We start from the raw sequence: 12,164 nt of genomic DNA on the forward strand, positions 1-12,164 counted from the left end.
TATATATTATATATCACTTATACAATTTTTTATTTACTTAAGGACCTCTTAATATTATACTAGATCTTGACCCCGCCCGACCGGACGGATATTTATTTGATGCTTTTAATTTGTTTTTTAATATTAAATGATGTATTTGTAATATTTATATATAAATTTAGATTATAAATTAATCATTGAAGTTATAATAAAATTAAAATAAATTTTTAATAAAATATTCTGATATAAATTTTAAATTTCCTAACTAAAATAATATAGAGGTGGATCATAATTTTTTCCAATTCAAAAATCTTAACATCTCTCAAAACAAAGAAAATAAAATTATAAATACATAAAACATATAATTATATTTGGAACTATAATTTCTATTAAAATAAATTTGTTAAAGAAAAATAATGTTGCGCTGTTTTTGTTCATTTCTAGAGCTTGACCCGTGACCGTATAAATATTTTCTTTCACTTTAAATTTTTTCTCTGTGCTAATGGTATACTATATATATTTGTAAATTAAAATGTATTACATAATTTAATATAACATTTTTTTTAAAATATATTTTATTTAGATGTTATATAAATTGATTATCATGTGTGATTTTTTATTTTATTATTTATTACTAATAAATATTAAAAATATTTAATATGTTAGTATGAAATATATAAGGACATATATTTTGGTTTAGATTTTGTTCAGGAAATCTATTATTTAAATTTGGAGAAACATTAAATGCTTAAATTTATTATTTAAATTAGGAAAATACAATCATACTTAAATATAGCTTCATTTAATATTTCAATGGCATGACAATGTAAATATAGTGAAAAACTAAGGGTTAATCTAATTTTGTACTTTTGTATTAATAGAATAGATAGATATAAGACTATCTCCATCTATATTTTGAAAGCACATAATTGTTTTTTGTAAATAAAATTATTAACCTATTTGTTAGATCACAATAGAAATAAAAAATGTATTTGTAAGACTCTTTTGTACTTGATACGTATTTTAAATATTAATTGTAAAAATGTCTACTCACTACAAGAAAACAAGGCGATTCTGACGGACATTCCGACGGAAAATGAGATCCTCGGAACATTCCGAGAGATTTCCGAGGAAATTCCGAGGAAACTCAAATTTTGAGTTTCCTCGGAATTTCCTCGGAATATACCGACGGAATTCCGAGGAAACAACATTTCGTCGGTATTTTCTTATGAAATACCGAGGAAACAATATTCCTCGGAAAAAAACCGACGAAAATCTGAGGATATATTATAGCCGTTAGAGAGCCGTTGGGGAATTTTCAAATTACCGAGGAAATTCCGAGGAAGGAGCCGTTGCCGTCGGAATTCCGTCGGAATTTCCTGGGTAATGTCGGCAGCTTCTCATCTATAAATACGAGCACCCCTCATCCTCTCCATTCACTCCATTTCTTCATCCTCTCACATACTATATTTACTCACGAATTTGATTGAAAAAAAGATGTCTTCTTCAAATTATTATCGTTCTTGGATCGATCGACCTCATTTGGATCCGAACACGAGATTGCTTACAGAAGAATACCAACAAGGTATAAACGAATTCATGGGGATAGCTCAACGACAACCGGAAGCAGAAACAGGTAAGTTAAGATGTCCTTGCTCTAATTGTAAAAATAGAAAGGTTATTAAAGAGTGGGATGTTTGGACTCATCTATATTTGAATGGGTTTACGCGGAGTTACAAAATTTGGTATCATCATGGGGAAACTGATTATGAATATGGTAGTACTAGCGAACCTCAGCCTGCGGTTAGGTTAGAAGAACCAATTAGAACGGATGTAGATTATGGTGTAGGTACTGAGCAGATGGTAAATGATCATTTTAGAGGGGAAGATTTACCCAATGCACAAGCTAGGAGATTTTATGATATGTTGGATGCTGGAAAGCAACCCTTGTATGAAGGATGCAGAGATGGTCATTCAGCTTTATGATCTGCAACAAGACTGATGGGCATTAAAACAGATTATAATTTGGCTGAAGACTGTGTGGATGCGATTGCTGATTTTGTAAAAGGTATTCTACCTGAGGATAATGTAGCCCCTGGTTCATACTACGAGGTTCAGAAACTGGTAGCTGGTCTTGGTTTATCGTATCAGGTAATAGATGTATGCAGCGATAACTGCATGATTTATTGGAGGGCTGATGAACAGCGGGTTACATGCAAATTTTGTGGGAAGGCTCGTTATAAAGATACGAGTGGAAGAGTTCCAGTGCCATATAAAAGGATGTGGTATTTGCCTCTGACGGAAAGGTTGCAGAGGTTGTACCAGTCGGAACGCACAGCGCAACCAATGAGATGGCATGCGGAGCATTCAACAGATGGTGAGATTAGACATCCTTCAGATGCAAAAGCGTGGAAGCATTTCCAATCAACATATCCCGACTTTGCGTATGAGAGAAGAAATGTCTACCTTGGATTATGTACTGATGGTTTCAGTCCATTTGGCAAGAGTGGAAGACAATATTCTCTATGGCCAGTCATTCTTACACCATACAACTTACCGCCAAACTTGTGCTTGCGACGAGAGTTTTTGTTTCTCTCCATTCTCGTTCCCGGACCAGAGCATCCTAAGAGATCACTTGATGTGTTTCTTCAGCCACTAATATATGAGTTGAACCAACTATGGGCTCAAGGTGCTGAAACATACGATATTTCGTGTAAAGAAAACTTTCAAATGCGGGCAGTACTTATGTGGACAATTAGTGATTTTCCAGCATATGGTATGTTATCTGGATGGACAACACATGGAAGGCTATCGTGTCCATATTGTCAAGATAACACTGATGCTTTCCAACTAAAACACGGAAGGAAAACATGTTGGTTTGACTGTCACAGGAGATTCCTACCACCTGATCATCCATATCGTAGGAGTAGGAATTTGTTTACGAAGAACAAGAGGGTGTTTGACAGTCCAACACCGGAAATTTGTGGGGCAGATTTGTTGACACAACTAAGAGATTTTGGTGCAGATAGGACGCCAGACGTCGGTGGACACGTGCGTTATCCGGTAGATGCTGTTGGAGAACTACATAACTGGCACAAAAAGAGTATTTTCTGGGATTTGCCATACTGGAAGGATCATCTGCTGAGGCATAATTTAGATGTCATGCATATTGAGAAGAACTTTTTTGACAATCTCATGAACACGATCCTTAACGTTCAAGGTAAAACAAAGGATAATTTGAAGTCAAGACTGGATTTAGTCGATATATGTGCTCGTTCAGAACTTCATGTTGATGAAAATGGTAGGGCTCCTTTTCCCATATACCGACTTGATGCAGAGGGAAAAGATGCATTCTTTGATTGGATTTCAAACGATGTGGAATTTCCAGACGGTTACGCATCTAATTTGCGTAACTGTGTCGATAGAAACGAAGGAAAGTTTATGGGCTTGAAGAGTCACGATTGCCATGTAATGATGCAGCGCCTCCTTCCATTTGCCTTCAAGGAACTATTACCACGGAATGTTCATGAAGCAATTGCAGGGATAAGTGCTTTCTTCCGTGATTTATGCACGAGATCAGTGACTCTTGAAGGTATTGAAAATTTGAAGACTAACATAGCCGTGATTCAGTGCAACCTTGAGAAGATATTTCCTCCATCATTTTTTGATGTTATGGAGCATCTTGTTATTCACCTGGCAAGAGAATTGGAACTTGGTGGTCCTGTGCAGTATAGATGGATGTATCTGTATGAACGGTATATGTTCCATTTGAAGAAGATGGTGAAAAATTTAAGTAAGGTGGAAGGTTCTATAGTTGCACAGATGATCAATGAAGAAACTTCAAACTTTGCCGAGTACTACTTTCCAACAGAAGTGCAGACCAAAAACAGAAGACCTGCTCGGCATGATGATAGAGGCGAACGGGCAACATATCATGTTACGGTTCCAGACATCTTCACAGATGTTGGACGACTTAGCGGAAAACCAAAGGACCGTCGACTTACTGAGCAGGAGCGCAGTCATTTGCAAACATATTTGCTCACCAACTGCGAAGATATTCTTCAATATGAGAGGTAAATAAATTAGCTTACAAATTTTTATTTTAACAAGTTAAAATTTAAATCTTAATTAATTACATTATTGTCATCATATGTACAGGATTTTCATGGCAGAAAAGCGGTTCGAATATAGATACGCCACAGAGGAGGCTCTAGAAGAACTGAAGCAGAGAGAATTTGCTGGATGGATGCTTACTTATGTGAGTGCTTTAAACAAATTAAAATATTATTTATCACATATTTATAGTAATTCACATATATTGATATAGGTGTCTGCTGGTATGGCCAGAGGTGAAACATTTGATGATTGGATACGCGAGATGGTGCGTGGACCAAAGTATGTTGTGAAGTCATATCCGAGATTTTGTACTCGAGGATATGCATTCACAACGCAAAAGAGGAGACGTTCGAGCACGACTTATGATGCTGGCGTTTGTTCTGCATCAGGAGATGATGTATACTACGGAAACATACAAGAGATTATGGAAATCAAGTATCCGGGCATGGTTGGATTGCGTTGTACTGTTTTCTTTTGTGATTGGTACGACAACACTCCAGATCGAGGTGTGAGAACAGATGCATTTGGTGTTACATCAGTACATTCGAGGCGAAAGCTGCAATATTATGATCCTTTCATTCTTGCTTCTCAGGCCGATCAGGTAATTAAATATACATATGTCAATTATTCAGAATGATTCATCATCATGTGTATTATTCAAATTATTTTTAAATGTTACAGGTTTGTTATATCAAGTATCCCCGGGTTAGGAACAGAGATGATCCATGGGTCACCGTTACATCACTCAACCCGAGAGGCCGAGTTCAGGGAAGTTCTGAGCTGGAAGACCCACTACAACCAAGCACATCTGGCAACTTAAGTGCAGCAGAAGATTTAGCTGCAGTTGGCCTTGTAGTCGATTTAACCGATTTCGCAGAGGAAGCCGTCGTTCACGTAGAGGATGAACCAGAGATTGGAGAGTTTCACCAAGATCCAGATTCAGAATCATCTGGTGATGATGACTCCGAAACAGAGTAGCATCGCCTTTTTTTTTTTTTTTTTAATATAAGAATACCGAGGAAATTCCGAGGGAATTCCGACGGTTTAGGGTATTTGGTTATAGGGTATCTGTTCCTCGGAAAAGCCTCGGACATTTCCGAGGAAATCCCGAGGAATTGAGGGTTTTGATTATAGGGTTTTCTCTTCCTCGGAAATGCGTCGGAAAATTCCGAGGGAATTCTTAGGAAATACCGAGGAAACATAAGTTTTCCTCGGAATTTCCTCGGAAATTCCGAGGCTTTTCCGAGGAATATAGGTTTTTTTAGTCGAAAACAACATTTTTCGGTTTCAATAACACTTATATAAGCCTTATTAAAATACTTAGACTGAATATGAAGTCAAAAATTGGTGTATCACCCGATAATAAACAGTTTTCGGAATGTATGAACGAAATCCCCACAACATACGAGAAACACTTATACACTTTAATGAATGGTAAAGGGAATACATACAATTCATTTTAGAATTTTGTTATTTCATGATTTAGGATCATATAAACAAACAATTATCATTGGTATGCATTACATTAATATAAAAAATGATATAGGGCAAAAAAATTTGATGTTTTGAAACCACAAACATGTATTCCTCGGAATTTCCTCGGAATATACCGAGGAATTTCCGAGGAATATTCTTTTCCTCAGAATGTTTTCATTTAACCGGGCAAAGGAAACCGCCAAATTTTTCACGAAAATTAAATAATTGATTTCCGAGGAAATTCCGACGGACCGAGGAAATTCCGACGGCCGTTTTTCCGTCGGAAATTCGGTTTTATAAACCCTAAACACTTCTTCTTCCCCATTTCTCTCTTCTTCTTCTCGCGATCTCCGCCGACCACTCTCTTCTCCCGCGGCGATTTCCGGCGAATCCTCCCTAATCCTCTTCAATTTCATCCATAAATCATGTAAGGACCCTATCCCACTTTATTAGATTCGATTTGGTGGGGGTTTAAGTAGATGTGATGATTTTAGAAGTTTTTAGATAGATTTTTTTTAGGGTGATTGGTAGGATTGTGTAATGGGAGTTTGATTGTGATTATTGTTTGTATTGAGTTGATTTAGAAGTTTTTTGAAAGTTTATTCTTAATTTTGTGTTTTTAAAATCGAATTAATAATTATGAAAACGTTTTTTGTATAGAAAATCTATTTTTTGAACTATAAAATCATTTCTATATTTATTAAACATTTTAAATATTTATGAAACCTTTTTATGATTAAAAACTATTTTTTGTAATTATATTTATATTTTTGTGATTAAAATCTATTTTTTAGATTTTTAAAAATCGAAATAATAATTATGAAAACGTTTTTTATATATAAAATCTATTTTTTGAATTATAAAATCATTTCTATACTTATTAAACATTTTTAATATTTTTGAAACCTTTTTTTTATTAAAAACTATTTTTTCTAATTATATTTATATTTTTGTGATTAAAATCTATTTTTAAATATTTTTTCAATTTATATTGACTAAAACTATTTTTGTGATTAAAATCTGTATTTAAATATTTTTTCAATTTTTATTGACTAAAACTTTTTTTTTTAATTTACAGGTCTACTGGTGATCAGCCCCGGGTTCGACCTCGTCGTTCCGCACCACGAGGTCGTGGTGGTACGGCGAGCCACTCTCGGGGTTCGTCCAGCCACTCTCGGGATTCTTCATCGCCACAGAGCTCTTACCATACATCTCCCTCTCCGGTTTCTGCTCCCGCTGCTGCACACTCTCCTGCTCCTCCAGTGGTTCCGGGAGTGATGACTGTTGAACAGTTGGTTCAACAGCCCGGTCGTGAGCATCTTCCCTATCTTACTCCGGAGCCACGGGGACTCGGTCAAACATGGTAATTAAACGTCTTTTTTTTCTTTCATTAAAATTTCATTCATTATTAATAATTTGTTCCTTATTTTAGGTTCGACCGATCTAAGAACGGGATCAGCGGGTGGATCAACCGTATGATGAAATCGACCCTCGAGAAGGGATATCCGACTTTCACTCACTTCCCTCTCGAGGACCAGCAGATGTGGTTTCGTCAGTTTGCGGTAAGTATTCTAATTTTTTATTTATATTTTTAATCTTTAATATAAAATTTCTACTAATTGTGTTTTTTTCCAGCAAGAGTTCAACTGGCATTCCGATCATACACCCTTTATCCGTAACGCCTTCGTCCATAAAGTTATGGACAACTATGGGAAGCAGATCTACGAGTGGAAGCAGAAGTGGCTCGCCAACGAGGTTTTTTTTATTTATTAAACTATTTTTTAAAAGTTTTTTAAACTATTTTTGAATTTATTTAACTATTTTTTTTATTTATTAAAAGGTCCCGCAGTCGATCAACCCCACCGTCTGGAAGGAGTTGTGTGTGCATTGGAACAAGGAGGAGACGAAAGAAATCTCCTTGACCAACTCCAACAACCGCAAGAGCGATCGTGGCGGGAAGGGCATGTACAAGCACAATTTGGGTGCCCAGACTATTGCCACTCTCAGAGATCGCTTGGTAAGTTCAATTTTTTTTTCTTCCAATTATTTAAATATGTTTATTTTATTTTTTATGCATTTATTCTAATTTCTAACGTTTGTTTAACTTATGTTTATTTCAAGGCGGAAGAAAATGATGGCGAGCCGGTTGATGATCTCCTCCTATATAGGAAGGCGCATACCAACAAGCATACTGGGCTGATTGATGATGGTGTTGTGAGGGATGTGATCGACCTGATCCAAACTCAGAAGGAAGACGAAGAGATCCGTCTATCTCAGCTTCAAACCGACATGGACGCCACTTCGACGGCTTCTACCAACTTGTCCCGGATTCGAATCAACGAAATCGTTGCATCGGTATGTTCTTCTTTAAAAGTTCAATTCATTTATTTTATTTTCATTTATCATCTTTTCTATTATTTAAATTTATTTATTTTCTATTTCAGTCGGTACCGAAGAAGAAGGGACGTTTGGTCGGTTTGGGTCGTCGATCCCAGTCGGTTCCTCCTTGTGCACCATCGTCCTCAGTTGATCCAGCAGTATTTATGGATCAGTTGAAGGACAGGGATGACCGCATTGCTGCGTTGGAGACCAGGATGGCGGATCAACAGGCGGGATGGGAGGAAACGAGGAGGCAGAACGAGAGAATGATGGAAATGATGAAGAGAATGTACCCGAACGAGCAGTTCCCGTAGTTTCTTTTTTTTTTTTCAAAAACTCTGAATGTTTTATTTTAATTTGTACAACTTTGAATATTATCTAATATGTTTTCTTTCAATTCTAATTCTAATTTTATATTTTCTAATTCCAATTAAAAACAAATTAATTTACAATTTTATAAAAAAAAAAATTGGGAAAATTCCGAGGAAGTGTATCCCTCGGAATATTCCGAGGAAAGGGTCGTCGGAATATTCCGAGGGATACACATCCTCGGAAAAGCGTCGGTATATGTCCGAGGACTTTATCGAGGACACAGCCCTCGGAAATTTCCGAGGAAATATTCCCTCGGAAATTTCCGAGGAAAGATTTCCTCGGAAATTTCCGAGGGCATATGTCCTCGAAATGTCCTCGGAAATATACCGACGCATTTCCGAGGAATATTCTATCGGACATATCCGAGGAAATACCGACGAAATGGTCCTCAAAAACGTTCTTCGGAATTTCGTCGGAAACTAGTGTCCTCAGAATTTCCTCGGAAATTTCCGAGGGATTTCCGAGGAATCTGAACTTTCCGACCAAATTTTTCCGACGACGTTTTTCGTCGGTATGTCCTCGGAATACCGTTATTCCGAGGACATACCGAGGAAAATATCCGTCAGAATCACGATGTTTTCTTGTAGTGACTGGTTAACTGTAGATTGATTTTGGAAAGCCAACTTTCACTTAAATTTTTAAATATTGATTTTTAAATAGTTAAAATTTATGTAAAATAATAATTTTAAGCACATATATATAGTAAATTTATGTCATATTGATTTAGAAAATAAATATGTCTATGGTTTTATAATATGTCTCAATATTATGAGTAGCTGTAACATTTTTAAATAATTTTAAAGTTGACAAAATTATTTATTAAATGTGATCTTTGTATTTTTGTTTAAAATTAAAAATTAACATTTATGTGGTCATTTAAATGATTATTGAAACACACATATATATTTTAAAATATTGAAAATCTCCTTCACGTATTTTTAATTATAATTTAGTTTCAGATGTTAAAAATATTTTTAAATTTTAAAAATAGATCAAAACAATTATGCACAAACAAATCAATCCTAAAATTAAGGGCTAGTTGAAATATGAGATTCTATTGTTTTTTTTTTTTTTTGGTGGGCAAAAGGGAGAAAGCCTCCCAATTTTATTAAAAAACCAACTTCAAACTACTGTCGAATCTGTCGTGGCCTTAAGGAACCATCAACATCTTCTCGCACTAAATCAACAACATCCAAAGGTGCAACATCTAAGTTATGAAATCCAAAAGGAAAAGAAAAAGCCAGGTTGGCTAAACCATCAGCTAAGCGGTTTGCTTCCCTGTACACGTGAACTATTCGGACCAACCAGTCCCTTGTCAAGAAGCCATGACACAGCCGTGTCAGGAAAGACAGTGGATGAGCATCCCCAATCCCTGTCGTCAAAAACTCCACTACCATCTCAGAATCCACTTCCAACTCTACTCTGTTAATACCTTTCCCCCACGCAAACCACAAACCATAATACACTCCCCAAAGTTCCGCCAAAGGAGCAGAGCATCTGCCTAAGTTAACTGCAAAACCTCCACACCATTCCCCATCTCCATTACGCAAGACTCCTGCTGCAGAGGCCGGCCCTGGGTTCCCACGCGATGCTCCATCAGTGTTGAGCTTCATCCATCCCACTCGGGGAGGCTTCCATCCTACCATAATCTCAATCCTGTTTCCCACAGCTCTACGCCCGTTTTCCGCCTCCCTTGCTAACATCACTTCCTTAGCTAAATCTTTTAAAAATTTTACACGATCTCTCCAAAGTCGATTCTCCCCAAAGACATTCCCACATCTCCATTTCCATCCCCACCAAACAGCTATCGCAAATAGCGTAGCCCAAGGGGTACCACTCCCTTCCTCTTTGTCACAGAGATTCCTGTAAAGCCACTCAAACAAAGGCATTGAAAAAAAGGTCCTCCTCTTCGTAGCTGGGACAACTCGCATCCATATACCTGACATTGCTGGACAGTCCCTAAGCACATGTAAGATTGACTCTATTCCTCCTTTACAGACCTGGCACACATCAGTTCCACTAAGATGTCTCCTATGTCTCTCTTCATTCGTCATGATTGCCTGATTCCCAAGCAACCAGAAAAAAGTTTTTACTCTCTCAGGAGCCACCACACGCCACATCTTCTTAAACAAATCCCCCATATTCGGCCTTGGGATGTCATTTCGTGTGAGTAGCTTGTATGCGGAGCTCACTGTAAATTGGCCATTTGGGGTCTCTCCCCAAGCTAACCGGTCCCGCGCTCCAGTTATTGTATCAACCACCACAGTCGCAAGCTCAAGTCGTATCTCCTCTGTTACAAATGGAGCAATTCTCGTTAAATCCCAGCCTCCACCAACGATCCACAACTCTCTAGCTGTAACATTTTCAAAACCGTATGGAAGGTCTACAATCACATCTGCTCCCAATGTTTTGCTTGAGAGCCACCTATCCGTCCAAAACTTAATTTCTCTTCCATTACCCATTACCCACCTATGTCCAGGAACAACCACTTCCCTGATACCTGATGCCACACTCCGCCAAGTAGAAGACACCGTACGTCCCACTGTCATCCAAGATGTGTCATGCATATCTCCCACTGAGTATTTACTGCGCAGCACTCTGGTCCATAAACTCTCTCTATCATTTTGCAGTCTCCAACCCACTTTAGCAATCAAAGCTTTATTCATACTTTTAGACTCCCTAATCCCAAGCCCGCCTTCTTCTTTTGGTTTGCAAATCTTATCCCAAGATACCAAGTGCTGTCCACTCCCCCACACAAAGCTTCTAGATAAACTATCCAGTTTCTCAAGGATACTAACCGGTAGACAAATCGTACTCATCGAGTGTACCGGTATGGATGATAGGACCGACTTAGTCAAAGTTATCCTTCCTGCAAGGCTTAGAGTTTGTCTCTTCCAACCCGTTAAACGTGACGCCACTTTCTGAAGGACTTCTCCAAAGGTGTCTTTATTTATTCTCTTCTGTAAGATCGGCATTCCCAAGTACTTCCCCAGATCAGTTGTTGACTCAATTCCACTCACTCGGCTTATCAAGTCCCCCCGCTCTCTAGGCACATTCTTAGAAAAGAAGATTTTAGACTTCGGGAGACTTACTTTCTGCCCAGAGGCTCTGCAAAACCTTTCCAAGACTGCTCTAATTACTCTTACTTGCGACACTGATGCTTCAGCAAACAGGATTAGATCATCTGCAAAGCATATATGAGATAGTTTTGGTCCACCTCTCGATAAGCTTATCGGTTTCCATCGTTTCTCCACCACCGCCTCGTCTATCATGTGGCAAAGTCTCTCCATACACAGCACAAATAAGTATGGAGACAGCGGATCCCCTTGACGGAGACCCCGTGATGGTTTGAAGGCTTCTGTCTTCTCTCCATTCCACAGTATACTCATCGACGGGCTAACGACACATTCCATTATCCATCTGACCCAGATCTCATTCAAACCAGCCACTCTAAGTGTATCCTCCAGGAAGTCCCAACGCACCCTATCGTAGGCTTTCTCCAAATCCAGTTTCAAGAGCATCCAGCCCTTCTTTCCTTCTTTTCTTCGCATAGAATGAACTGCTTCCTGCACCACCACAATGTTGTCTACACTTAGTCGGCCTGGGATAAAGCTAGACTGTGCAGGGCCAATCAGCTTAGTCATAACACCCTTCAATCTTCCCACCATAGCTTTCGTTATAGTCTTGAATAGTACATTGCAGAGACTGATAGGACGAAACTGCGTAATACTCTCTGGCTTTAACACTTTCGGAATCAGAACAACCAGAGCATCATTGGTCCCTTCCGGTAGCTTCCCAGTATCGAAGAACAGACGAACAAATCTGACCACTGAGGCGCCTAC

At 38.0% G+C, this 12,164-nt stretch overlaps 1 protein-coding gene across 1 annotated transcript; it reads left to right on the forward strand.

Moving 5' to 3' along the window:
- The first annotated feature begins 1,980 nt into the window (after window positions 1-1,980).
- On the forward strand, window positions 1,981-5,075 carry LOC130506253 (uncharacterized). The gene is made up of 3 exons (XM_057000886.1): window positions 1,981-4,052; window positions 4,138-4,237; window positions 4,307-5,075. Exons 1-3 carry the CDS (start codon window positions 1,981-1,983, stop codon window positions 4,730-4,732), a joined length of 2,598 nt encoding a protein of 865 aa, XP_056856866.1. The 3' UTR covers window positions 4,733-5,075.
- Window positions 5,076-12,164: the final 7,089 nt, after the last annotated feature.

This window comes from Raphanus sativus, chromosome 2 (genome assembly GCF_000801105.2).
Source record: "Raphanus sativus cultivar WK10039 chromosome 2, ASM80110v3, whole genome shotgun sequence".
Lineage (NCBI taxonomy): Eukaryota > Viridiplantae > Streptophyta > Magnoliopsida > Brassicales > Brassicaceae > Raphanus > Raphanus sativus.

Coding starts and splice junctions, on each gene's coding strand:
- LOC130506253 (XM_057000886.1), top strand. CDS start 1,981: ATGGGCATTAAAACAGATTATAATTTGGCTGAAGACTGTGTGGATGCG. Junction 4,053..4,137: donor GATATTCTTCAATATGAGAG/GTAAATAAATTA, acceptor TCATATGTACAG/GATTTTCATGGCAGAAAAGC. Junction 4,238..4,306: donor CTGGATGGATGCTTACTTAT/GTGAGTGCTTTA, acceptor ATATTGATATAG/GTGTCTGCTGGTATGGCCAG.